Below are 24,377 nucleotides of genomic sequence, written 5' to 3' on the forward strand. Positions count from 1 at the left end.
GCGTGTGAAGAAGGTTACATTTGGTATCAGAGAGGTGCAGCGGAAGCGTGGTGGGTCCATAACCCACATCCCAGGATCAAAACCTGGCTCTGATACCAATGTAACCTTTTTCACACGCCAACGTCAAAATCCTGCGCTCACTATGCTCTCTCATGCTCTCTCTCATTCCCTCACTGTGCAAACAACTAGGGCCCAGGACAACATGTCAGGCTGGACCCCCCCCGAAGGTACTTTATTACTTGAGAGAAAACTGAGTACAAGAGTCCAGTGTGAAGCTGCCTATATAAAATCCAAAACGTGAATGAAATTACATGACCTCTTAGGGGCTCTTTCTTGGCAACAAGCCACTTGTCAAATTCTACATAACTTTCCTAATTACATGCTATTAAGGGCAACTATGGAGTCTTCGAAGCACTTGGTCACGCGAATAGCCTCCTAGATGCTTGTTAGGCTCCGTAGCGCTTAGGAAAATAACCCTTCCTAGTACCTGCAACAATTAATTAAAGCGCACCACCATGGCACCCATTAATTGTTAGTGCTTTGCATGCAAATAACACACAATGGACTAATTCTAGTCACGGTGGGCATCCCCAGTGAACACATGTGCACACATAACAAATATAAAAATATATATTTATTCTCTGGTTGACCGAAGTCAACGCTCTTGATCATAATTAAGGGGCTTTGATCAAGGGTCGGCTCTTGGCACATGCCAAGCCCCGTTGACCGACGTCAACACTCTTTGACCGTAGTCAGCTATGTGGTTCTCTGGTTAATCGTAGTTAACCCCCTTGGTATTAAATCAAGTCTCTTGGACCGAAGTTAGGCTTACTTGAACAGAGTCAAGTATCTTTGACCGTAGTCAATTCTTTGACCATTAAAATAACTTTTTGACCATAATTAACACATAGGAAAACTCTTTAATTATGATCAGATGAATGGTCAACTGTACTTTGACTTAGGATATTTACATTGTGGTGACATCACTGGCAAGAGGTCAAGTGGCATTGTTGGGCAACAACAGCACACACTGGGTCGGCTCAGTTTGTGGCAATTGGGTCAGACTTGACCGCATCGGCTGGTTAGCTCATGGGGTCGGACAGTTATAGGGCTACCCAGCCCTTTAAAAGGCCCCATCCAGGCGCAGTTCAGCAATTCAGTCTAGGAGCAGCCCCTACCGTTTGTGCAGCATCATCTGGTGCATACCTACAGCCAGTAGGAGAGGCCACTTGAGCAGGAGGGTGCAATGTGAGGAACTTGCACTGCAGAGGGCCACTGATGCTCACTGCTGAGCACGCAACCTAAGAAGTGCAAGGGTAGCACTAGGAGCAGTACATGTGCTTGCGATAGAGCATCCAGGCAGCACACTGCAGCGGGATTTTGGGTCTCTGTGGGAGCTATCTGTAAAAAATGGCTGGCTTAGTCTTTACGCAACATGCTTTGAGGTATTTTGGACTGTTCTATTGTTGTCTGTTACTCCAGATTTGCTGCTTGTGAGTTCTCTCTTGTGGACACATAACGCTTGAAGTTGGATTAGGCATTTCCTTCTAGGTTCTCCAGATGAGATTCTTTCATCGTATACACTTTTATATTATAAAAGCAGATGGAGGTTGCTTGCTTGAGGCCAACACTTTTATGCAGCAGAAGATTCACCCGGAGATCACTTTATACTAAATGAACACAAGTCAAATACATATACTTACTCAGATGTGAAGAGGGCAACTCAGAGCTGAAAGAGAACTTATATGTACAGCCAAAACAGAATAGATATATTGGTAAATGTCAAGTACAAAAACTCGCCAACATAGGTACCAACACCTCTAGAAACAATTTCTGAGGTAAGGTATGAAAACAAGGCTCTGTATTGCTGTACCCTTTGAAGGAAACTCTCTTCGGCCATGTGCCTCTGTGATAGGCTTCAGTAGATGCTCAGGATGAGCACTCCTGCAACGAGAACGCTCCCATGATATACAAAACTTCCGTTGCTATACCTAGGTACAGTGCTGCACTCCTGCCGTTTACAATGCTCTCCGGCAGATTGCTGGTCTGCTGGCTGGAGTGTCCAAAGAAGAGCTCAGTTCTGCAACCCTGTGAATGACTAGAATGCGTCGAAGAGAGGCCTTTACATAGGCCTGGAACTGGCCAACCCAGTGACAGACTGGCTGACCAATCTGTCACCCAACTTGGTCAGCCCCTGCTGCTCACCTGGAAAGTCTTTTGCTCCGACTGATTTGTCTGGTGGCCCGACTTGGTCTGTTTTGTCTGTTGCAGCCACCCGACTTGGCATTATGAGAGAGAAACCACTTGTCGGATTATTTTTTTAAAGGCTATAAGATGGGATTGGGAAAAAGAAGTAGGTCAATAAAGACTCTTGTCAATCTCCCAAAATCATAATCATTGCCTAAAGTTGCTAAGAAGTAAGTCTAAGCGTTCGCATCACATTATAGTCTAGTGAGAGATTCCCTAATTGGACTGCTATCATTTTTCAAAGGCAGCATTTGGAAAAAACACTAATGCTACAATGTGAGGGTTTTGAGGGGCAATAAATTGCAATTTCCAAAAGATGACCAAAACTAAGAAAAAGTTCCAACGTGAGAAGTTTTAGGGAAAGAAAAGAAAAGGCGCAAGGCTTTATTTGAGTTGATTATGCGGCACAGAATTCAAACAATATTGAGCATCAAGGTTTAACCTCAAGCTGGGAAGCTGGGAGACACTGACATGTAGTAAGAAGGAACATAGCCAACAGGGAAAGAGAGGGGTACTTGGAAGGAGGAAAGAGACGTGGTCTGCTGTCCTGCTGACCTGGGGCCAGGCCTCTAAATGGCACCAGCCATGGTTGGGACTGTTCCAGCTCCACAGTCAGCTCTAATCGTGGGCAGTCAGCCGGCCCTCCATGCTAATCTGGTGGCCCAGTGGGCTTCCCCAAAAATAACACAAAGGACTCGGATCTGCTGCCCATGTGGCAGCCATGTTGTTGCCCACATGGCAGCCTCATCCCTTCCCCCTACAGGTCCGTCTAGCCACAGTCCTATGTAAGTGTCAAACAGCTGAGCTCTCCTCATTTGGGAGCTCATAGGTGGGGCATTGACCCTATATTTCTGACATACACCGTACCCATCGGATATTTGCACTGCGTGCATAAACTATAGCTAGATGTCTGTGGATGTGGAAACTAATCTAGGTTTTTTCCAACAAAGAAAGCTGACCATTCACTAAGAATAGTTTTCTATCCAAGTTGTCTTTGTATCCTTGAGTCATATATGTGCAAATATGAAACTCCAACTAATATCGCATTAGTGGGGGAATTCTAGAATCCAATGAATTTGGTACTGCATTGAGTATTGACTTGCCTTTGAGTACGTTCCATCAGCTGAGCCATTCAACCACAGCACATGAAAGGTGGCAAGTAGGCATGACAAGTGCATGGCATCCATGCCCAAAGGTTAGGTGGCAGCCATATAGAAGAAAAGGGGAAGCCATTAAATAAGTTTTTCTAAATTAGGTTTTCAAAACATTGTATAAACACCCAGGTGCTTTGAACATCACAGCAGGTGTTCAGAGTGTTTTGCCCACTTCTATTCTTACATAGCCTGCCCATTATTTGGTTGTACATATTGTGTTTGGGCACAAATGTCGTGTGCTCTGTTTCAAACATCCAGAGTATGTTAAGGGTAGTTCCTTTTGTTCTAGACACAAGGTTCTTTTGGTCTGTCCTATGTATGAATAATCTTGTGATTCTCTCATAAAAATTTTCATTGACAACTTAAAAGGATATGATGTGCCTTTTTTCCCTGCTTTTTGGCGATACCTTTATATCAAAATTTCCTTGATGATATAAGGGCTCTTCAGGTTGGGATGTTGCAGCACTGTTGTTTTTGTGCTTTATATAAGTTCGTGAATTTTATTGTTGTATTTTTTTAATGCTCAACTGTAGGAAAACGTTTTGACCTTAGTTTGAAATGCAAATAGAGGAGTTGAGCAATGAAGGTGCTAGTCCATTGCCTTTCAAAGTCCATTTTAACGTGTTTCACTTTAAAATCCACTTTAAAATCTATTGTCCAGCTTTTTCATTTAGGAGGGTTTGGTCCTTTGCAGACAAAATGGTGTCCGGCGCCTAATTGTGAGTTTGCTGTGGAGTTTATGCCTGGAAGTGGGCCATATGATATCATTTGCAAGTGTGGTTACAATTTTTGCTGGAATGTAAGTTGCAAAACAACATTAAGTCACCGGAATTGCAAGGCTGTGGTTAAGTCCACTACCTATAAGAGCTTTGTTAGTTTATTGTAGTCATCTCTGTTCTTAGAGGACATGACTAAAGTTTTTGATGGTGTTGTTTGTGAAGTGCCTAGAGGAGGCACATAGACCTGTGGATTGTGATACAGTTGCAAAGTGGATTTTGAAAAACAGTGCAGAGTCAGAAAACATGAATTGGTGGGTTCACCTTACTTTAATTTACTTGGAGTTCAAGTTTCAATTCCGCATGGGGATTTTTGTCTCAAGCAGGTGGATGCTGAAAGTTGCTTGCATTTATATTGGTTTACATGTTTTCCTTTTCTTCTCGAATGTTTCTGTTTGTCCACAGGATTCTTGCGAACTCAAAGCCTTGTCCAAAGTGCAAGCGACCTATTGAGAAAAATCAAGGCTGCATGCATATCACCTGTACACCACCTTGTAAATTTGAGTTTTGCTGGTGAGTTCTATACCTATCATATGGTAAATTTTGTAGCGACCTATTGGGAAAAATCAAGGCTGCATGCATATCACCTGTACACAACCTTGTAAATTTGAGTTTTGCTGGTGAGTTTGATACCTATCTACGGTGAGGGTTGTTTGAAGAAAAAGGATGAATGACCGGTTGAATAAAGGTTCTCTTCACATTCTAGACTGCTAAAGCTAGGCTGAGAAAAGTCGATTAGTCAGGTGTTTTGTCTGCAAGGAGTGTAGTGATGGTGCATATATATTATGTTTTCTTGGTTTAGCTTGGTTTATTCATGTGTTTCACGGGGATAACTTTAGATTGTTTACAGGCTTTGTCTTGGGGCATGGTCTGAACATGGGGAAAGGACTGGTGGATTTTATGCTTGCAATCGATATGAAGCTGCCAAACAGGAAGGCGTGGTAACTTAAGATGTTATTTGTGAAATTCTCAGAATGAGTATCGATAGTTTGCACATATATCAACTCTATGTTTTAATACACCTGAAAGAATGATTTTGTGCTCAGTATGATGAAGCCGAGAGGAGAAGGGAGATGGCAAAGAATTCTTTGGAGCGATATACACATTATTATGAGAGATGGGCCACAAATGAATCAGTTAAGATATGTGTGAGAGTTGTACTTCGATGTGGGGACATAATATGGCTTTTACAATGTCATGAGTGTTTATTTCTGTGTTATAGCTTTTGTTTATCCTCCTTTTGATACTGAAGGAATAAAGTTGATTGTACTTTGTTGATTCACACAGTCCAGGGCAAAGGCGCTTCAAGATCTCCATCAAATGCAGGCAGTACAGGTTTGTGATGAGTTTCTGCAGAAATAATGTTAGCTTCAGGTTGAGTGCTTATTACTTGGCTGCTGTTTTGAGATAGTTCAATTCAGTGAAAGGCGATTACCATGTTTGTTTTATAGGCTGTCTGCTGTTGTTTTTTAGTGGTTATTTTATGATTGGTTTTGTTTGTAAGTATGAACTTATTTGCAGTTAAAGTAAGATTATTTCATTGAGGCTTCCTAATGCAGACTCATTGATGCAGATTGAGAAACTGAGTGATAAACAGTGCCAGCCAGTATCTCAGCTAAAGTTTGTAACAGAAGCATGGCTTCAGGTAAATTGTTGTTTGACATGAATAATGGAAGCTAGTTATCATTCACTGGAGGAGAGGGAGATACAGCAAAGTGCCACCCTAAATGTTGATGCAAGTATAATGTAAGAGTATGAGAATTCATTGCCTTATTCACAATGCCATATATTCACAATGCAAAGATACGTTCTCCTGGTTTTCCACCTCTTTGATACTGCATATCTTACAGTCTTCTCTCATCTATCGTTCCTTGACTTTCTGGTTAGCGTTTTTGGGCTGGACCTAATGTAGGTTTTAGCTAATCATTAGTTAGTGGTGGGGCCTTTATCCAATGTATGGCATGGGGCTCCACTTCCCATTTACTCTACCTCTTCCATCCCCTAAATAATGGGTTCCACACTCCTTGTATTAACCCTGTATTCACTCCTTTATATCCCCTCCTTTCTTGTCCTCTTCCCTTTTCCTTCCACTTATCAATGGAGGATTTACTTTTCTTATTGATTGGGTTTCTTCATAGATATTGAGAGTATCTTAATGTCTTATCCCTAATAGGGATTATCTACATATAGAACTAAGAAGGGCATGCCCAGCAAGTTGGATTCTCATATTTCTATGTGTTTGTATTTATATATGCAGTTATTGGGAAGAGAGCATCCTTGCTTGATTCCAATGCAACTACTTCTTTAGGCTTTTTTTTTTAAATTCTTTGCCATCCACTAACTGTCTTGCCAGTTCAGCCAATACCCACTGATATAGCCTGTACATGGCTTCTCGTGGCTTCTTGGGGACATTAAATGTGTTAATTTTCCCTCAATCTTCTCCCAGGCATTGTGTTGAATGCCTTCTTGAAATATAGAAGGAACAATTTAGTGAATCATTTTTTCCCTTCTTCGAACTGTGAAAACGTAAAAGGAACTGAAAGTGAAAGGAAGCTTGGGGGTGATGCTGGTGATGATTTGGATATGCAACTCCTTTTACATGTCATGTAAATGGTTTTATCTATGTGCTGCAGATAGTAGAATGTCGCCGCGTGTTGAAATGGACTTATGCTTATGGTTATTATCTTCCAGAAAACGAGCATGCAAAAAGGCAGTTCTTTGAGTATTTACAAGGTAGTACTTGCCCTTAAAACACATGTTTTTGAATTTTGATAAAGCAATTTGTAATCTCAGTACGTTGATTGGGTTTTCTGCTTCCATTATAGGTGAGGCTGAGGCAGGGTTAGAGAGACTTCATCAATGTGCAGAAAAGGACTTGCAAGTTTATGTCGATGGGGAGTCACCACAAAGTTCATTCAATGATTTTCGAACCAAACTTGCTGGACTGACCAGGTGATGACAGAGGACATAGTTGTTTCATATGTATGTTTCTTGGTTGATGCATTATTTTTAGATTCAAGAGTTGCACTTAATTGGTAAAAAATCAAGACTGGATGTTTATATGTGTCCTTGGTGAAAATTCCACTGTAGACAGTAATGGGTTCTTAGTTGTGTGGGAAGAAGGCATATTATTTTGAGCACTTGTGTGGTTATTCTTGGTGGTTTGCTGTTAGCAAGCCTTCATACCTTCATTTGTAGGGCCTACAACTCACCTTGAACTTGAGCGACCTCTTAAGGTAGAGATTGTTAGAGACTCACTGTGCCCACCTGTGAGCCCCCGTTTTGTGGGGACAAGGGGCAGTGAGAGTAAGGAGGGATGGGAAAGAGAGACCCAGGCAAACAGAGTTGGCAACCAGCACACGGGCTGGCTGCTGTCTTCAAACAGCAGAGAATTGGGGGGGGCCCTTTGCCTCCCTAGAAGCATGGACTGGCTGCACAGGGCACCCTTTTATAGGGGCCTGTGGCAGGGCCAGTCGGCCCAACCAGGGCCACCGACCAGGGCCGACCCTGGTCGGTTTTCCAGACTGTTCTGGTCGGTCACCAGTCAGGGGACCGACCCTGCTGGTCGGCCAGACCAGAAGGCCTGGACAGTGCCTATAAAAGGCCCACACTTCTCTCCATTCTGGCATCCAGTGCAGGACAGAAAGCCTCAGTCATAGGCTGTGCTGTGCACTCAATCTGGTATCTTCTGACAGAGAGAGTTCCTTCAGTTCTCCTCAGCACTTGGCTGAGTTTTGTATTGCTCCCCTGGAGCCAGTTTTCTGCCCACCATCCGGTGGATGAATATATTCTCTCTCTGTCTAAGTTTTCTCTGAGTGAGTATTGTATCTGTGATCAGTTATCTGAGTTGAGTGTTGCAAGAGCGGGAGAGATCTTGGCTGGAGGTTTGAGTGATTCTTTCCTTCTGTTTTCTAACATGGTATCAGAGCCATAGGCTCTCGACTCTTCCTCATCAAAACACTCTCTGAAGGAAGGAGTTCCTTGGCAGTAAGGCAACTCTGTTTTCAGCTCAGTCTAGTACAGAAGGTCAGTTCATTTATTTCTGTTTCAGTTATTCAGTTTTTTTTTGCTATTCACCGAGATGGATCAGCGATCAGAAGCCTCTACATCCATTGCTCGTCCTTCCTCCTTCTCCAGTCATCTTCCTTCTGCATTTATTCCTAATTTCGGTGAAGCTGGAAAGCTCGATGGAACGACTTTCCAATCTGGTAAGTCAAGATCCGAAGCCATCTGTTGGCACGGAGGTTGTGGAAGATTGTGAATGGGACCGAAGAAAAGCCGGAGGACCTTGTGGACAAAAGAGGTGAAGTTCTAGCTGAAGCAGATGCGGATGAACTCTGTGCATGGGAGGAGAGGGATGCTCAAGCCTTAGCAATGCTTATAGGCACGACAGCAGATGCTGTGATTCCTCATATCCAGTTGGCAGAGACGTCTTCAGAGGCGTGGGCCATACTGAAGGAGCTGTATGAAACCGATAATACAGCTCGTATCATTACACTTCAGCATGAGCTTTATAATCTTGATATGAATGAGGGTGATAGTGTGCATGATCATCTGACAAAGGTGAAAGTTGTGCGGGACCAGCTCGCAGCGGTTGGTCAGAAGGTGGACACGAGTCAATTAGCATTACTCACACTCCACAAGTTGCCACGGAGTTTCAAAAGTTTTGTGACTACGGTCACTGCGGGTCAACGGACAAAGCCAATCACCTTTGAGGAGCTTGGTTCACTTCTGCTTCAGGAGGAGGCTCGAGAGAAACTCTTTACGCAAACCGACGAAAAGGCATTGGTTGCCAAAGACAAGCTTGGAAAAGGCAAGCCAAAGGATTCCAAGAAATCAGAGGACGCCGAACGTAAGAAGAAAATGAAGTGCTTTTACTGAGAAAAGCTTGGCCACTCCGCCAAAGAATGCCGGAAGAAGAAGGCGGATCAAAAGCGGAAAAGAGAAGCCAAAAACAAAGAAGAACCTAAGAGTGATTCTGCCAATGTGACAACTGGACAGTTATTCTTACTCAGTGAACATTGTTCAGCTTATGCAGTTAGTGAAGGTAAAGAGGGTTGGTATGTTGACAGCGGTGCTTCTAAGCACATGTCCAACAGAAGGACTTGGTTCAAAACCATGGAAAGTACACACCCGGATTCCAAAGTTTCTGTCGGGGATAGCCGGACATGTCCTGTGAAGGGCATCGGTAGCATTCCTTTCATTACCACAGCGGGTGAGGAGAAGGATATCTCTGGAGTACTTTATGTACCCGACCTTTGCAAGAATTTACTATCTGTAAGTCAGATGGACAAAAACAACATGGCAGTTCTTTTTCAAGATGGCAAGGTCACCGTGACATCCAAAGGAAATGGGCAGATGGTGGCTCAGGGTGTTGAAGAGAATGGACTGTACCGTCTCAGTGCAATGTTGGTTCATGACGATCACGGAAAGTCCAAACTTTGGCATGAGCGCTTCGGTCATGTCAGCTATGGAATCTTGGCTGAAATGTCAAAGTCGAAGATGGTGGATGGACTTCCACCAATTACAGGCAAGGATGATGTGTGTAAGGCTTGTCTAGAAGGCAAGCAGCACAGGGATAAGTTCCCACAAGAGGCTTCGTTTCGGGCCAGCAAACCACTTGAGTTGGTTCACGCCGACATTTGTGGTCCAATGTCTACAGCATCGTGGGCAGGATCCAGGTATTCACTTCTATTTGTGGATGATTTCAGTAGAATGACTTGGGTATATTGTTTGGCTAAAAAGTCTCAGGCTTTTGAGAAGTTCAAAGACTGGAAGACTAGAGTTGAAAAGGAGACAGGGGAGGATGTCAAGACATTCCGCCAGACAGGGGGGGAGAATTCACCTCAAGTGAGTTCAACACATTTTGTCGCAAGCATGGGATCAAGCGACAACTCACCACGGCACATACTTCTCAGCAAAACGGGGTAGCCGAGAGAAAGCATAGAACCACCACCAAGACAGGGCTTGCTATGCTTCGAGGGAGGAATCTTTCTTAAGCCTATTGGAGTGAAGCTATCAATACAGCCGTACACATTCTCAACCGGACCAAGACGAAGGCCGTCAAGGACAAGACTCCATATGAGGCATTTTATGGTTAGAAGCCCTCTATCACTCATCTCCGCATTTTTGGTTCTAACGCATGGGTGCATGTGCACAAGGAAGACAGGACGAAGTTGATTCCCGGAGCAGACAATGTATCTTTGTTGGGTATAGTGAAGAATCCAAGGCCTACCACCTCTTCAACCCAGTAAAGAAGCAAATACTCATCAGTCGGGATGTTGTCTTCGCGGAAAAAGAACCTGAACCCTAGGAGGAGCCTCAGATTGAGGAGGAGGAGATTGTTCAACCCCCGATCCCACCCCGTCCCAGGTTGACCATTCAAGAGGTTACCAAATCAAAAGCTGATATTCCACAAGATACTCAGGAAGAGCAGGATGTTCTAGAAGAAGTTCCCGTTCCTCCTCCCACAGAGAAGCAGAAAAAGTTGCCCCAATGGTACCTCCGGACATTGGAAGAGTCTCGGGTTACCTCAGTACCTGAGAGTAGCAGTTCCGGATTGCGACGGTCTCAACGTCTTCAAAAGGCCCCATCCGTGAATTTTGCTTTGGTGGCTCAGATTGTTGAGCCAAGAACCTTCGAGGAGGCGAAGGACAATCCTGAATGGCAGGCTGCCATGCAGGCAGAGATGGATGCTATCCTGAAGAACCATACATGGGACTTAGTGGCCAGGCCCCTGCGACGGAAAGTCATCGGCACTAAGTGGGTATACAAACTTAAATACAAATCCGACGGCAGCTTGGATAAGTATAAAGCAAGGTTAGTAGTGAAAGGTTTTGCTCAAACTGAAGGCATGGATTTTGATGAAACCTTTGCTCCCACAGCCCACATGGTTACTATCCGGACAGTGATTGCCCTTGCTGCCCAATTCCAGTGGCCTATTTTTCAAATGGATGTGAAGTCCGCATTCCTTAATGGAACCCTGGAGGAGGAGGTATACGTGGAGCAGCCACCGGGCTTTCGAGATCCAGTGTCCCCATTAAAGGTCTGTAGGTTGAAGAAGGCGTTATACGGGCTGAAACAGGCCCCCAGAGCTTGGTACCAAAGGATTGATATATTCTTTCAGAAGATAGGGCTCAGTCGGAGTCCTTGTGAGGCAAACCTTTACTTGTTCATTGAGAAGGGATTGTGATTGGTACTCATCCTCTATGTTGATGATCTTATCTTGACAGGCGATCATGTCAAGAAGATTACACAGGTCAAGGAGCTACTCATGTCTGAGTTTGAGATGACTGACCTTGGGTTATTACATTACTTCCTTGGGATTGAAGTAAAGCAGGCCAAAGACAGAATCTTCATTTCACAGGAGAAATATTACAAAGAAATTCTGAAGAGATTTCAGATGGAGGATTGCAGAATAGCATTAACTCCCATGGAGGTCGGGCTGAAGCTAAGTGTTCACGACACATCTCAGCCGGTTGATACTCCCTTGTATCGACGATTGGTAGGAAGTTTGCTTTACCTTACCAATACTCGCCCTGATATTTGTTATGCAGTTGGGCTATTATGCCAGTTCTCTGCTTCTCCCAGGAAGAGTCATTGGGATGCAGGTTTACGAGTGCTGAAGTATCTGAAGGGTACTTGCACCTTTGGGATCAGCTACACCAAAGGCATCGAACTAGGCGGGTTCTGTGACAGTGATTGGGCAGGTGATGTGGACACCAGAAGGTCGACGACAGGATATTGTTTCTTACTTGCATCTGGTGCCATCTCTTGGCTAAGTAAGAAGCAACCCACAGTGTCCCTTTCATCTACAGAGGCAGAGTACAGAGCCGCGTGTACAGCAGCTTGTGAGACACTGTGGTTGAGGTGGATTCTGGAGGACATGGATGTGTGTCAGGAGAATGCGACAGTGCTGACGTGTGACAATCAGAGTTGCATAGCTATTGCCAAGAATCCAGTGTACCATGCGCGGACCAAACACATTGAAGTTCATTACCATTTTGTTCGAGAGCTCATCATCGACGACGTGATCAAGCTTATCTACTGCCCGACCGCCGACAACTTGTCCGACCTCTTCACGAAGGCACTCCCTCGAGAACAGATGGAGCACCTCATCAAACGCATGGGGATTGGCCCACAGTTGTGACATTGAGGGGGGGTGTTAGAGACTCACTGTGCCCACCTGTGAGCCCCCGTTTTGTGGGGACAAGGGGCAGTGAGAGTAAGGAGGGATGGGAAAGAGAGACCCAGGAAAACAGAGTTGGCAACCAGCACACGGGCTGGCTGCTGTCTGCAAGCAGCAGAGAATTGGGGGGGGCCCTTTGCCTCCCTAGAAGCATGGACTGGCTGCACAGGGCACCCTTTTATAGGGGCCTGTGGCAGGGCCAGTCGGCCCAACCAGGGCCACCGACCAGGGCCGACCCTGGTCGGTTTTCCAGACTGTTCTGGTCGGTCACCAGTCAGGGGACCGACCCTGCTGGTTGGCCAGACCAGAAGGCCTGGGCAGTGCCTATAAAAGGCCCACACTTCTCTCCATTCTGGCATCCAGTGCAGGACAGAAAGCCTCAGTCATAGGCTGTGCTGTGCACTCAGATCTGGTATCTTCTGACAGAGAGAGTTCCTTCAGTTCTCCTCAGCACTTGGCTGAGTTTTGTATTGCTCCCCTGGAGCCAGTTTTCTGCCCACCATCCGGTGGATGAATATATTCTCTCTCTGTCTAAGTTTTCTCTGAGTGAGTATTGTATCTGTGATCAGTTATCTGAGTTGAGTGTTGCAAGAGCGGGAGAGATCTTGGCTGGAGGTTTGAGTGATTCTTTCCTTCTGTTTTCTAACAGAGATCTCTACTTGTTCTGTAGGGACAAGCAAATTGTAGTATATAATCTGTTTCAGGCACCTTATGTATGCAGCACGTTCTGTTTGAGAGGGAAGGAAGAAACATTTTAGGTTCATTTTCTCAAGTTCAGTGCACCATCATGAGCCATAAGCACTGAAGACACAGGTTAGAGATTACACAGCAAAAATAGGTAGAGTAGAATCTCCAAGATTGGTGCAGCTCAATAATGAATCTTTCTGATTTTCAGAGTTAACAAACGTGAATGCATGGCTTTTAGCCTTATGCACATTGTCATATTTTCTTCTTTTTGGATTAGTTGAATGCAAGCCATGAAACCAGCAAAGGTAGAACTCATCGAGACGTGATGTCTGTTATATACACGTCCTTTACAGTGCATGTTGTATTATTTTCTTTCAGGTATTAAATGAAAAGGAGATTTTATCCTTGCATTTATGGCAGCTTCTGTCTTAAACAATTTCTTGATAGCTCTTTTGCACTTCGGTGCAGTTTCTGTCATCTAAATTTCCACCAAATCAAAATCCTGCCATTCACCCAATGTTTATATTTTTATATCTGGACTCCCTAGCAAGGTTTAAATCTCAGCTGGAGGAGTAGACAGGCCATGCCACTAAATGTTTATACAACTAGACGAGAGTACAGCTTCCTCTATATATGATTGGATATATTCTAGTCTTAGAAAGGTATATATGCTATGATGAATTCGCCTTTTGGAAACCAACAGGGCGATCTCCTGGGATGTCATCTGGCTCCTGTGACATTCCCTTGTAGTAGTAGTAAGTGAGGAGTTACCTTGGGACGAGTAACGACTGTGCAAGCAAGCCCCCCCCTAAATACTAGTCTCGCTCCTGCTAGAGTTAGGGGATATAGCAAGGGAGAAACTGCCTTGGGATGGGCAAGGAGAGTGCAAGCAAGTTTCCCAATGTTGGATCGTTTGACCTCACCGAACAACATTGGAAATTCTAGTGATGGTCTTGTCTCTTTGGTAGGTGATTTAGTTGGGTCTAGCATGGTAAATCAAAACAAAAAAGTTAGAAGAAACATTTATAGAGAAAGGTATAACTTTTTAGCTAGGTCAAACATGAATAATCTTCATGATTTTGGGGAAGGTAACATTAATTGGTCTAACTTTAAGGCTTTATTAGTTAGCACTCATTATACTAATAATAACATAAGAATTCTTAATAAACTAAGACGTCTTAGAAACAAGCATCTTAAGACTTCTATTTCTATTAGTCCTATTCATGCCATGCAAGTAATTTATATTGTCTATAACATACATAGTAGTAATATGCTTTATGTAGGACAAACCTATAGGACAGCTTTTATTCGTTTTCAAGAACATGTTAGGGAAGCTAGAAAAGTTCATAGGAAGAATTCCTTAATTGAGAATTCAAAACCCTTATATGCAGCAATGGCAAAGTCTGGTTTTGAATCGTTTCGTTGCTTTCCCATTGAGCATATAGAGGGCCATTTTAATAATGCCAAGGACTTTTACAAGGCTGCTTGTCCTCGTGAATTGTTTTGGATGAGAACTTTACACACTTTCTTCCCAAGAGGTTTTAATTTGGAAGGAAAATCAACTCTTTGTAAAAATAAAAGAACCTCTAAAAAGAACCCTTTGATGTGGAGAACTCATATCAAGCCCTTTAACATTCATCATTACCAACATATTCATACACCTAACATCGTATGGAAACCTAAAGCTATGTTACGAGGTTGTCCTAGCTCTCCTGCAATCTCACATGTAGTTCGTGAGTTGCCTTCCTCACTTCCTCTTCCTCCACTTCCTCCTCCTTTAGTTCCTTTAACTTTCTCAGTTCCAAGAGTTTTTGCTTCTTGAGACTATACAAGAAGACTACTCTACCTAGATAGATTAATGTCATTGGGTCTTTTTTCAATAAAAGTTTTTGAAAAATATAATGTCAAAGTTCTTTTTAAACTTCAATACACCTTGGAAAACTTCTCTTTTGAGGATTTGAATCTAAATAAGCTCCATTATATACAACTTAAACTTCGTTGGATCGCTTCTTAAAAGTAAAAGCTTCATTTCAAAGCAAAGAAGTCTATCTAAATAAGGAACTCTTGATTTGTATTTTTACTTCTCCCTCACTTGACAAGATAGGCTTAAACTCCATTTTGAAGTCTCCTGAAGTAATGGATTCTCTCCCTCATTTTGTGAGAAGAATCTGGAAGCATCCAGTAGTAGCTTGGAAGTATGTAAAAACTTTAGGACAAAAGGCTTTCAACTATGGAGAGATAGGTAAAAGGCTTTGCGAGCATTCAAAATCTTCTATCCTTAAAGAACCTTGTTGTTGTAAAAGTAAGAGATTCCAAAGCTTTATTAATGCTGATTTAGGACATGTAGTCACAACTGATACCTCAATTTTGCTTTCTAGTAACCTAAGAGACCTTTTCATGAAAGGCACAAAATTTCGATTGTACTCTTTTAAAGAGTCTTGCCTTTTAAAAGCTATCGATAAGGGAATCTCAAAGTTTGTTTTGCAATTAGAAGAATGTTTAGGAGTTAAAAATATCTTATCAGAATGGAAAGGGAAGATTTTGAAGAAAGTTGCTTTGAAACTACCTTCGGTTATTTGCTCAAAGGAAAGTAACCATCTTTCTAAAGAAGATGAAACTCTTCTCCGAAAATTCCATAGGAATTTTGTCATTTCTTATGTGGACAAATGTTCCAGTAACTTTGTTTTTATTTGCAAAAAGTTTTACTTAGAATGTCTTTTGAGAGAAGTGAACTCGTCTGCCAAAACTTACGCCCCTGCCTTAGTTTCTCAAAAGGATTTGATCTCAAGACCTCAGAGTTTTTGCAAGTCTTCTGGGTTTGTTTGCAATCCAAGCATACCTTTTCTTTGTGCTACTTGGAAGTTTCACAAAACTCCAAAAAAGCCAAGATTTATTGCAGCTGCTTGTGAGACTACTTTGACGAATGTCTCTAAATGGCTAAGCTACTGCTTCAAAGCCATGTTGCCTAGTGCCCATGAACTTTGGAGGGACTTATTAAAAGAGGCAGATGTCCCCTCGAACTCAAGCAGTGATTCATGTTGTAAAATTTTTTAATTCCTCTCGAAGCATTCAGGAAAAAGAGTCTCTAATTTTCCTTCAAACCTATGATTTAACGACACTTTACACAGATTGAGCTGGAAGACCTGAAGTTTAGAATTAAAAAGCTAGTGGCTGATGTTTTCAAGCTGAGATTTGACAAAGATAGATGCAAAGTGCTAAAAGTTGAGAAAACAGCCTTATGCTTTGACTTTTTGTGGCTAAAAAATAAAGATCATGACATAGGTTCTAAAAAGAAGTGATACACAAAGGTAGTAAGTGTAGAAGATGTTTGCTCTTGGATAGATTTTCTTTTAGATGATCTTTACATCACAATAGGTGATTCTTTGTTTCAACAAGTTATAGGAATCCCCATGGGCACTAATTGTGCCGTCTTTTTAGCAAACTTTTATCTTTTCACTTATGAATTTGAGTTTATGCAACGTCTTATTTCTATCAATACCCGCCCTATCATTTTACATAAGCTTAGTCAAGTTAGGCGTTTTATAGATGATTTATTTGTACCAGATGTTCCTAACTTTCAAGACTTTATGTACAAAGACGCTAGAGCTTTTGGAGAAGGAATCTATCCTCGTGACTCTTGTGAACTGAACTGCACTTCAAGAGGGGATTCTTGTGTTTTCTTAGATCTTAGACTTTCTCAATCTACCATAGGATTAGAGGTATCAATGATATATACGATAAACGTGAACAACCTGAATATAGTGGTTTACACATTATAAAAATGCCTCACATTGACTCATAAACATTTCTGATTTGGCGAAATATGGAGTCATTTCTTCCCAATTCCATAGACTTTCCCGCCTTTGTACAACTAAGGAGTCTTTTATCACTCAATGTAGTAATTTGATCACTTTACTATTACACAAGAGGTATAATCCAAGGAAAATAATGAAAAAAGTTCGCACATTCTTAGATATGAAGTCTTTTATCTATGGTGTTTCGGCCTTAGGTTTGTTTAGAATGATTGAACATAAGCTGAAAACAAAAAGCGGGGAGCTGAATAGCCCGTTTTTCTTTTAGTTTCAAAAGAGAGTTTATTTGAGTATACTTGTGCTTTCTAAGTTTTTGCCTCTTTGCAGAAACGAGACATAAGTGTAAAGTGCCATTTAACTTTTTATGTTTTAAATAAGAGAGAGAGAGAGAGAGAGAGAGAGAGAGAGAGAGAGAGAGTTTCTAGTTTTTTGGAAGTTTTTGTTTCTTGACTTGCTTGTTTATTTTTGCTTAAGTCACCTGCTTCGTTTCTTCTTTATTTCGTGTTTTCATTCTCTTTTGTTTATTTGACGTATTTTAGTAAGCACTGGGTTTGCCCAAGAGACTCCGCGGGTCTTTAGAAACCCGGTATAGCTGCTTATGCTTGGGCACTGATGACGACATAAGTGTTGCTTTGCTTGCTAAGTATGTCTTCCTTTTGCTTTTCATAAAAGTTTTTGTTTACCTCTTTTTTCTTCTTTTTCATTTTCTCTTTTATTTTCTTTGTAGATTTTTGATCTTTAGAACAACAAAAATTCTAAATTTGTATGATTGGACTTATTCTAGTCTTACAAAGGTATATATACAGCTTTCTCTATTTGCTATACCAGCTATGATAAACAAGCTAGATAGTCTATGCTTGCCTGATTAGTTCCAACAAAGGTTGTTGCAATTCATATAATTGAATTGAACAGTTATTCATTCAAGGCCGAGTTGTGAATACCCTTCAGTCGACGCCTTCATTAATTCTCCAGCTCTTCTAGATGATGTTGACACAATACTTGTGGCATGCTTTGGCTTTTCTCCCTTTTTTTTTTTTTTCAAAAAGTAGTGCTTGTTATATTACTTGAAAAACGAGAGTACAAGAAGGCCTAAAGGCCAGTGGGGTAAACAAAAATTAAATTACAAGCCTCTCAGGGCATAATCATCTGAGTGTGGACAAACAGCCACAGTGGGAGCGAGTAATGCCACTGAAGACTCTGAGCAGAGTGCTGGAAGAAAAGCTCCTGATGGTCCCAGTCGCGAAGGAAGCGCCGTCTCTTCTCCTTCCCTGCCCGGGAGTCCCTCTGAATCTGATCCCACTGACCCTTGAGCGTGTGAATGATCGTGCTCCAGATGTCCGCGAGGGTCTGGGTAGTGGAAGAAGCCTGATCTTCTAGGGTCTGCGCGCATCTGGAGGTCCAGATGTGCCAGCCTACGATACTCCCAATGATCTCCCAAACTGGGTGCCGAGTCATCGCTCCTACATCTGTCTCTGTCAGATGCCAAGGGAAGCTTTCCATGTGTGCCCAGGTGGCCTGCGTGATGAAGAAAATTGGATCTTGCCGAGAACTCGTAGGCCAGGTGATGTCCCATCTCGGTGCTGCACCAACAAAAAGCTCCCCAAGTGACCGGTCCTAGCTCGGGTGCCGCCCTCACTAAGATCCCCATGGCTCCCTTCCACACTGTCTGAGCATGCGAACAGCTCCAAAGGTAGTGCTTCAGGGATTCCTCATCCTGAAAACACATCTGGCAGTGCCCCTCCTGCCCCATCTGCTTCAGCCAGCCCCCAACTGGTAGCCCCTTATGGATCACCATCCAAAGAAAGTAAGAGATCTTCCTCGGCCGCCAGCTTGCCCATAGTCTTCCAGAACGTACGAAGAAAGACCAGAGATATCCCCTAGGCATACCAGCTATGTGCCTGGGTGGGTAGCCTGCGCTGAAGAGCCCCAAGAGCATGCCTACCGGTATGCGCGCTATATGAGAAGAAGGGGGTAAGGTTCTCTGAAGCATCAAGTGGTGGCCAACGCCACTCCCCTGGGTCCCACTCCACCTCTGTCAGGGAACGGCCCTCCCAAATCCAAAAGGCTTTTCTCCCTTGGTCTTTGTGGACAGATGCAAGAAATCAGTACCTTTGGTAAATGATATCATTGAATGTTTATTAGCAGATATGAGTTTGACTTCTCTACAATTGCAGACTGTTGCAAACAAACATCTATGGCAATAGTCTAGCATTTTTATGTTCTGATTGATTGTCTGGCTGAGGTAAGTAGTACAGGGGATCAATTGTTGGTAAAATTGAGCAACTGACTGATTACTGTCACACATTCTTGTACTTGTTTGGCTTCCTTGTACTGTACGCTTTTTGGAAAGAGAGCTTCAACGATGCTGTTCAGTGCTATCCTTGCTGCAAACTAGAGTACTATGATATGACTAGCGATGTATGGCATACGCTATTGCTGTGGCTTTTAAAGAATAATTCACACTTTGAAAATTAAAGATGACGGAACAAAGCTTATGCAATACCATTTTTTGAGTCTTGTATAGCTGACAAAAAGTTATGCTTGTGTGCAGTGTGACAAGAACATACTTTGAGAATCTAGTTCGAGCGCTTGAAAATGGTTTGGCAGATGTAGATAATTCAAAAGCTCAAGCCAAGTCCGGGTGCAGCTCTAAGGCATCAGGTAGTTCCAAAGCAAGGGGAGGAAGACCAAAGGCTGGCAGCTCAAAAACAGGTGGTTCCAGTCGAACAGGAGAGGATAGTAATCACTGGGGTTGTAATCGGTGTACGTATGCAAATGTCGCATCTGCAACAACATGTGCCATGTGCCATCAGTCACAGTTGTGAAGTGCATTCAGTCTTTCAATGTTTGCAATATTTCCCAAGTTTTTCTTTACCGTGTTTACCTTGAAGATCAACGAAGGGTGTTTCTTTGTTGCATGTGCTGCGAGTTTCGCTAATTCAACTTGAAGATACAATTTAGACTCTTCTATGTTGATTCTAGTTTCAATCCACAAGTAGAGCTCATGGCTGCCACATAGGTAGCTTTTTAGGTTTGAGCCTTAGGAGCAACAGGGACCGGGGTGACTGATTTTGGCAGTTACCATAAAATGCTCGCATTAATTAGGTCTGATGTACTTACTGTCTTCAAAGATCAGTATATGCTGAAGAATGGTCCAAAAGGTGGGCCTGCAGCACACATTGTACAGCCTTAACTTTGTATCATGAAGGGTGATCAGAAGCTAGATTTGGTTCCAGTCGTGAATCGAGGATTGTCTCAGTTTATAGGCCAGGTGTTTAATAAGGGTGGGATTGGATTATATCAGGGAAAGCTAATGCCAAATGAAAAAGAAGTGGCCGGTATGCGACGATGGTTTAACTTGTAATTGATACTACAAAATTTTGGTATGATGTGCAACGGTGTGTTTTCACTACTCAATTGTGAATAATATATTCCACAGGGTTCAGCTCAAAAAATCCTTGTTGTGTTTATTTAAAATATGCTTTAATTATTTAGGTTTAAAAAGAATATAGAGCCAGCGTGCCAAGAGGTTAGTCGAGAACGAAAGATCAGTAACTTAAAAAAGAACCGCAGTTGTACTCTGAATTTCTTCGAGATCAGCCTGGCACTGAGTTGTGCATGGACCTTCCCTCTTAATTAAAAGCTTTGAGACCAATAAAAAATTTAGTCTCTCCATGAGGTGCTGAAGGAGCCTCTATGGGTCCCAGCTCGCCGCCTATAGTATTCCACTGCTCCATTCCACTGTTGGGGACTAAAATCTCTGGGCGTCTCCCCAGGAGAAGGTGCTTTACTCATGAATACCTGCATGAGTCAACGTTGACTCGGAACGTCGATTCAACGGTGTGGTCCTCAACTAAATAGCCTCATTAGCCTACTCTCGACACACTTGGAGCGGTAGATTTACATTCCGCACTGTGAAATTATAGATACTATGAATGCATTGTCGAACTCATTTCTGTTGCACTCAAATCTTTAAGGAATATTGCCGTTAGGAAAACATAAGAAACAATTCATAGCCCTTTCCAAATGCAGCAATTATTGATCACACACAAAGAGGAAAATATGTAAAATACAATGTAATACACACATGTGTATTATTTGAGTAGGGGAGTGTCCATCTCCAATGCTATGACAAGGATCCAAAGCTTTGACACTCTTCTTGATTTTTGTTGCGTCAAAATAGTGTACAGATTCACATACTTCTGGTGGTGCACCCATGCTGTCAACCTATATTGTAGGACTTGAGCTCCTTGATTTGTAGTCTGGATGGGTGTGATATTTCAAACTTTTGACACTTGTTACAACTTGAAGCCATGTAAAGGTAAGTGATCAAAGAGGTTGCCTTTGAATTTAAGTGATCACCTTTAGTAATTGATCCCATGCAGTGTGTAGATTACCAAGTCAAGTTCATGCACCTTGTTCAATAGATTTGGATGGTTCAATAGATGTCAAACATTGGCTGGTCAAGAGGCATTTGTTGCTTGTTGCCAATTTTGCAAGGTTAACCTTGCATAGGTCTTTGTGGGTTTCAAAGCTGGTTACCCATATTTGATTATAGCATTTATCAGAAGTTGGAATTGTGAGCTTGCAAATTTGATGATTGAGAATATTGAACGTTTCCTTGGCCAAGGTGATATTTCTTATGTTGTTGTGACATAGAAGTGAATGGATCTCTTTCTTATGTTGTTGTGACATAGAAGTGAATGGATCTCTTTCGTAGTCACCAAGAGCCAATTTGGACATACTCCTCCATCAAGTGCAAATACAAGGTAAGAGCATCTCTGCAAGGTAGTCATATTGTCTTGGTCACCTCTTGGGCCATTCCTCACTTGACTTGGTTAATTTGATCTATTGGGAGAGTACATGCTTAAGGTTGATTGGGATGCAATGTACTTCGAGAGTCTTCATTATATTGTAGTAATTGGCAATGGTTTTTAGGCTAAATTTGAACATCCCTCATTTGACATCAAATCATCTTATAACCAAGTAGTTGATTCAACCCATCCCACTTTCCCAACATTCACTTACGGGCTCATGTCATGGAGGGGAAAAAGGGTGAAATAAGGATGGCTATTTTGGACGGTTTTCCCTTGGAAGAGCATATTTTGGACGTTTGTCCCTTGGTACATGACATAATAAAGATCCAAGGGAGAGGGCTATAAAGAAACTTCACATCAATAGTAGAGAAATGTGACATCAATGGTTCTCAAGGGTAGGAGAAATAGCACCATAAAGTGGTGGCATTGTATTCACATATGCACTTCACTATACAATAAGACATATATCATGCCATGTACTATAGGATAGCTCTTTTGCATTGCAATAGGCTTAGCACTTTGAAAGCTTTTTGTGGGTTCAAGTGCATATTTTTTTAATTTGCCCATCGCTAGGTGTTGATAAATTCTAGACTAAGATTAGAGAGTAGTCACAATAATGGTGCATTTACACCATAGGGGATGTGAAGGGCTCTAGAGTTTCTTTTTTACCAACTCCCAACAATACCATTGGCCTTCCAACTTGGAGTTCTATATTACATGTATCTTGGAAGGAAGGAGGCACAATAAGACAAAAATAAGCTTTTGCATTTTGGGTTCTCTTGTCCTCTTGCTCATTGAATTTTTCTTTTCTTTATCCTTTCCTCTTGAAGGATGTCACTTACCTTTAACAATGACCAATTGCTCACACAAACCGAAGGATCTCAATATCTCAAGAGTCTTAGACTTGCTTATACCTCCACACATGGTAAGTATAGGGAGAAATGCACAAAGACGTAAGGCTAAAGGAAATAATTTTAAAATTGGAACTTTAGTTACTAAATAAAACCAATGAAAATCTAGAATAGCTAGTATAAGATCTATTGCTACAAAACACCACCACATCGTACCAAGATAATCTTGTAGCCATAAAATTAGATAATCATCTTGAAGGAAGAGATCCAATTCAGTGAAGACAATTGCAACTCATGCATTACCCACTCTTAGTTGGGATAGGCTAGTGGTTGAAAAGCCTCTCCAGTATCTATGCTAAAAGATGGATGAGAATGAGAAAATGCATTGTCTCTTAGTGCATGCATGTCTCCTACACATGAAACAAGATGTAGTAATGTTTGATGGGAATCCTTCCTCTTTAGTAGTAGATGGGCTATTGCATTTATTTGCAAATCCATCATCATCATTCTTGGGATTTAATTCCAAGTCAAATCTAACCTTAAGGCTGACAATGCCATCCAAAATAGGAAAAAGCTTGTCTGAAGAATGTGTGGTCTACCCCAACATGCCATATCTCTCTGGACTTATAGCCTCACATCCCTCCCCAAAACAAGTACCATAATCCTTGCCTTTCTTGAAATCCAAGATAAACAATATTCCTTACCATGCCTCTTTTCTCATGCCTCCCACCACTTCCAACTAATCCATGACTCTCAAACATATCATCCTTTAATGCCTAACTTTCTCCCACCTCTTGATAAACCTACATTGTAGGACTGTCAGGAAGCTCATGCCAATTTTCCCTAACCTTCCTCCATTTCTCCTAGTCATACCCACTCCCATATTTTCTACTGTTGTACTTGTTTCCATCTCATACCTATCTCCCATAACTTCATCCTCTCCTTTAAGACTTTAGACACCATTGACATTCTAACGAATGACATTCATAACTATCTCCCATAACTTCATCCTCTTCTTTAGACACCATTGACATTCTAACGAATGAAGCAAAAAATGAGTCAACCTATTAGTTTCAAGATTTGGATAATCCAGACCAAACACCCACATGGGAGTTGGAATTGATGCATAGCAAATAGAAAACTTCCACTACCCAGTAATTCTATTGGAGACTTATATGAAGAACAGTGTGCCTATGGAGTAGTGACAAAGTTCCACTTCTTGTAATATCTTCAGCTTGAAGACAGATTTGGTGGATCTGATAGGATAGGGATAGCCAAAGCAATCTCTACAAAAGATCTAGACATACTTGCAAAATCATGATCTAGAGTGAGAAAGACTATAAACCACACTTTTATGTGAGGGAGAAATTCCATACACTTTGTGAGAGAGAAACGCCATAACTTTTATGAGAGAGAAACTCCATACACTTCATGCTAGAAAGAGAAAATCAATACAATTTGGGAGAGGAACTCCTTACACTTTGTATAGGGATGGAGACTAAAGAACATGCATAAATTTCTCTTAATGCAAAGAATCTCCCTCTCTTTGACTAGGGACGGAAATTTAAGAACATTCATAAATCTCTCTTAATGCAAGGAATCTCCCTGTCTTTGGGGTTTAGTATTTACTTTATCTTTGGTGTTCAGGTGCTTGATCTCTAGGAAACCATACTACCTTAAACCATCAATGTGTACTATTATGCCGTCACCCTTGCAACCCATACTGTTGCAATCCCTCCTCCTCCTTCCTCCTCTCTACTCCTTCCTGCTCCTCTTCCTTCCTCCTCGGGTGTATTGCTAAAGCTAAACAATCTCCACAAATAGCTCATGAACCAAATCAACAAT

At 42.1% G+C, this 24,377-nt stretch overlaps 1 protein-coding gene across 1 annotated transcript in view; it reads left to right on the plus strand.

Moving 5' to 3' along the window:
- The window catches only part of LOC147881867 (putative E3 ubiquitin-protein ligase ARI7), a 33,231-nt gene extending 12,962 nt beyond the window's left edge, over positions 1-20,269 (plus strand). Inside the window, exons 6-15 of the mRNA XM_087401297.1 lie at positions 4,096-4,200; positions 4,343-4,431; positions 4,583-4,690; positions 5,028-5,118; positions 5,224-5,313; positions 5,465-5,512; positions 5,751-5,822; positions 6,811-6,910; positions 7,003-7,129; positions 19,416-20,269. Of these exons, the coding sequence (XP_087257423.1) occupies positions 4,096-4,200; positions 4,343-4,431; positions 4,583-4,690; positions 5,028-5,118; positions 5,224-5,313; positions 5,465-5,512; positions 5,751-5,822; positions 6,811-6,910; positions 7,003-7,129; positions 19,416-19,689 (1,104 nt within the window). The 3' untranslated portion in view covers positions 19,690-20,269. The remainder of the gene's footprint in view (positions 1-4,095; positions 4,201-4,342; positions 4,432-4,582; positions 4,691-5,027; positions 5,119-5,223; positions 5,314-5,464; positions 5,513-5,750; positions 5,823-6,810; positions 6,911-7,002; positions 7,130-19,415) is intronic.
- Positions 20,270-24,377: the final 4,108 nt, after the last annotated feature.

This window comes from Dipteris shenzhenensis, chromosome 30, assembly GCF_047967505.1.
Source record: "Dipteris shenzhenensis isolate YYH24624 ecotype China chromosome 30, Dip_SZ_1.0, whole genome shotgun sequence".
Lineage (NCBI taxonomy): Eukaryota > Viridiplantae > Streptophyta > Polypodiopsida > Gleicheniales > Dipteridaceae > Dipteris > Dipteris shenzhenensis.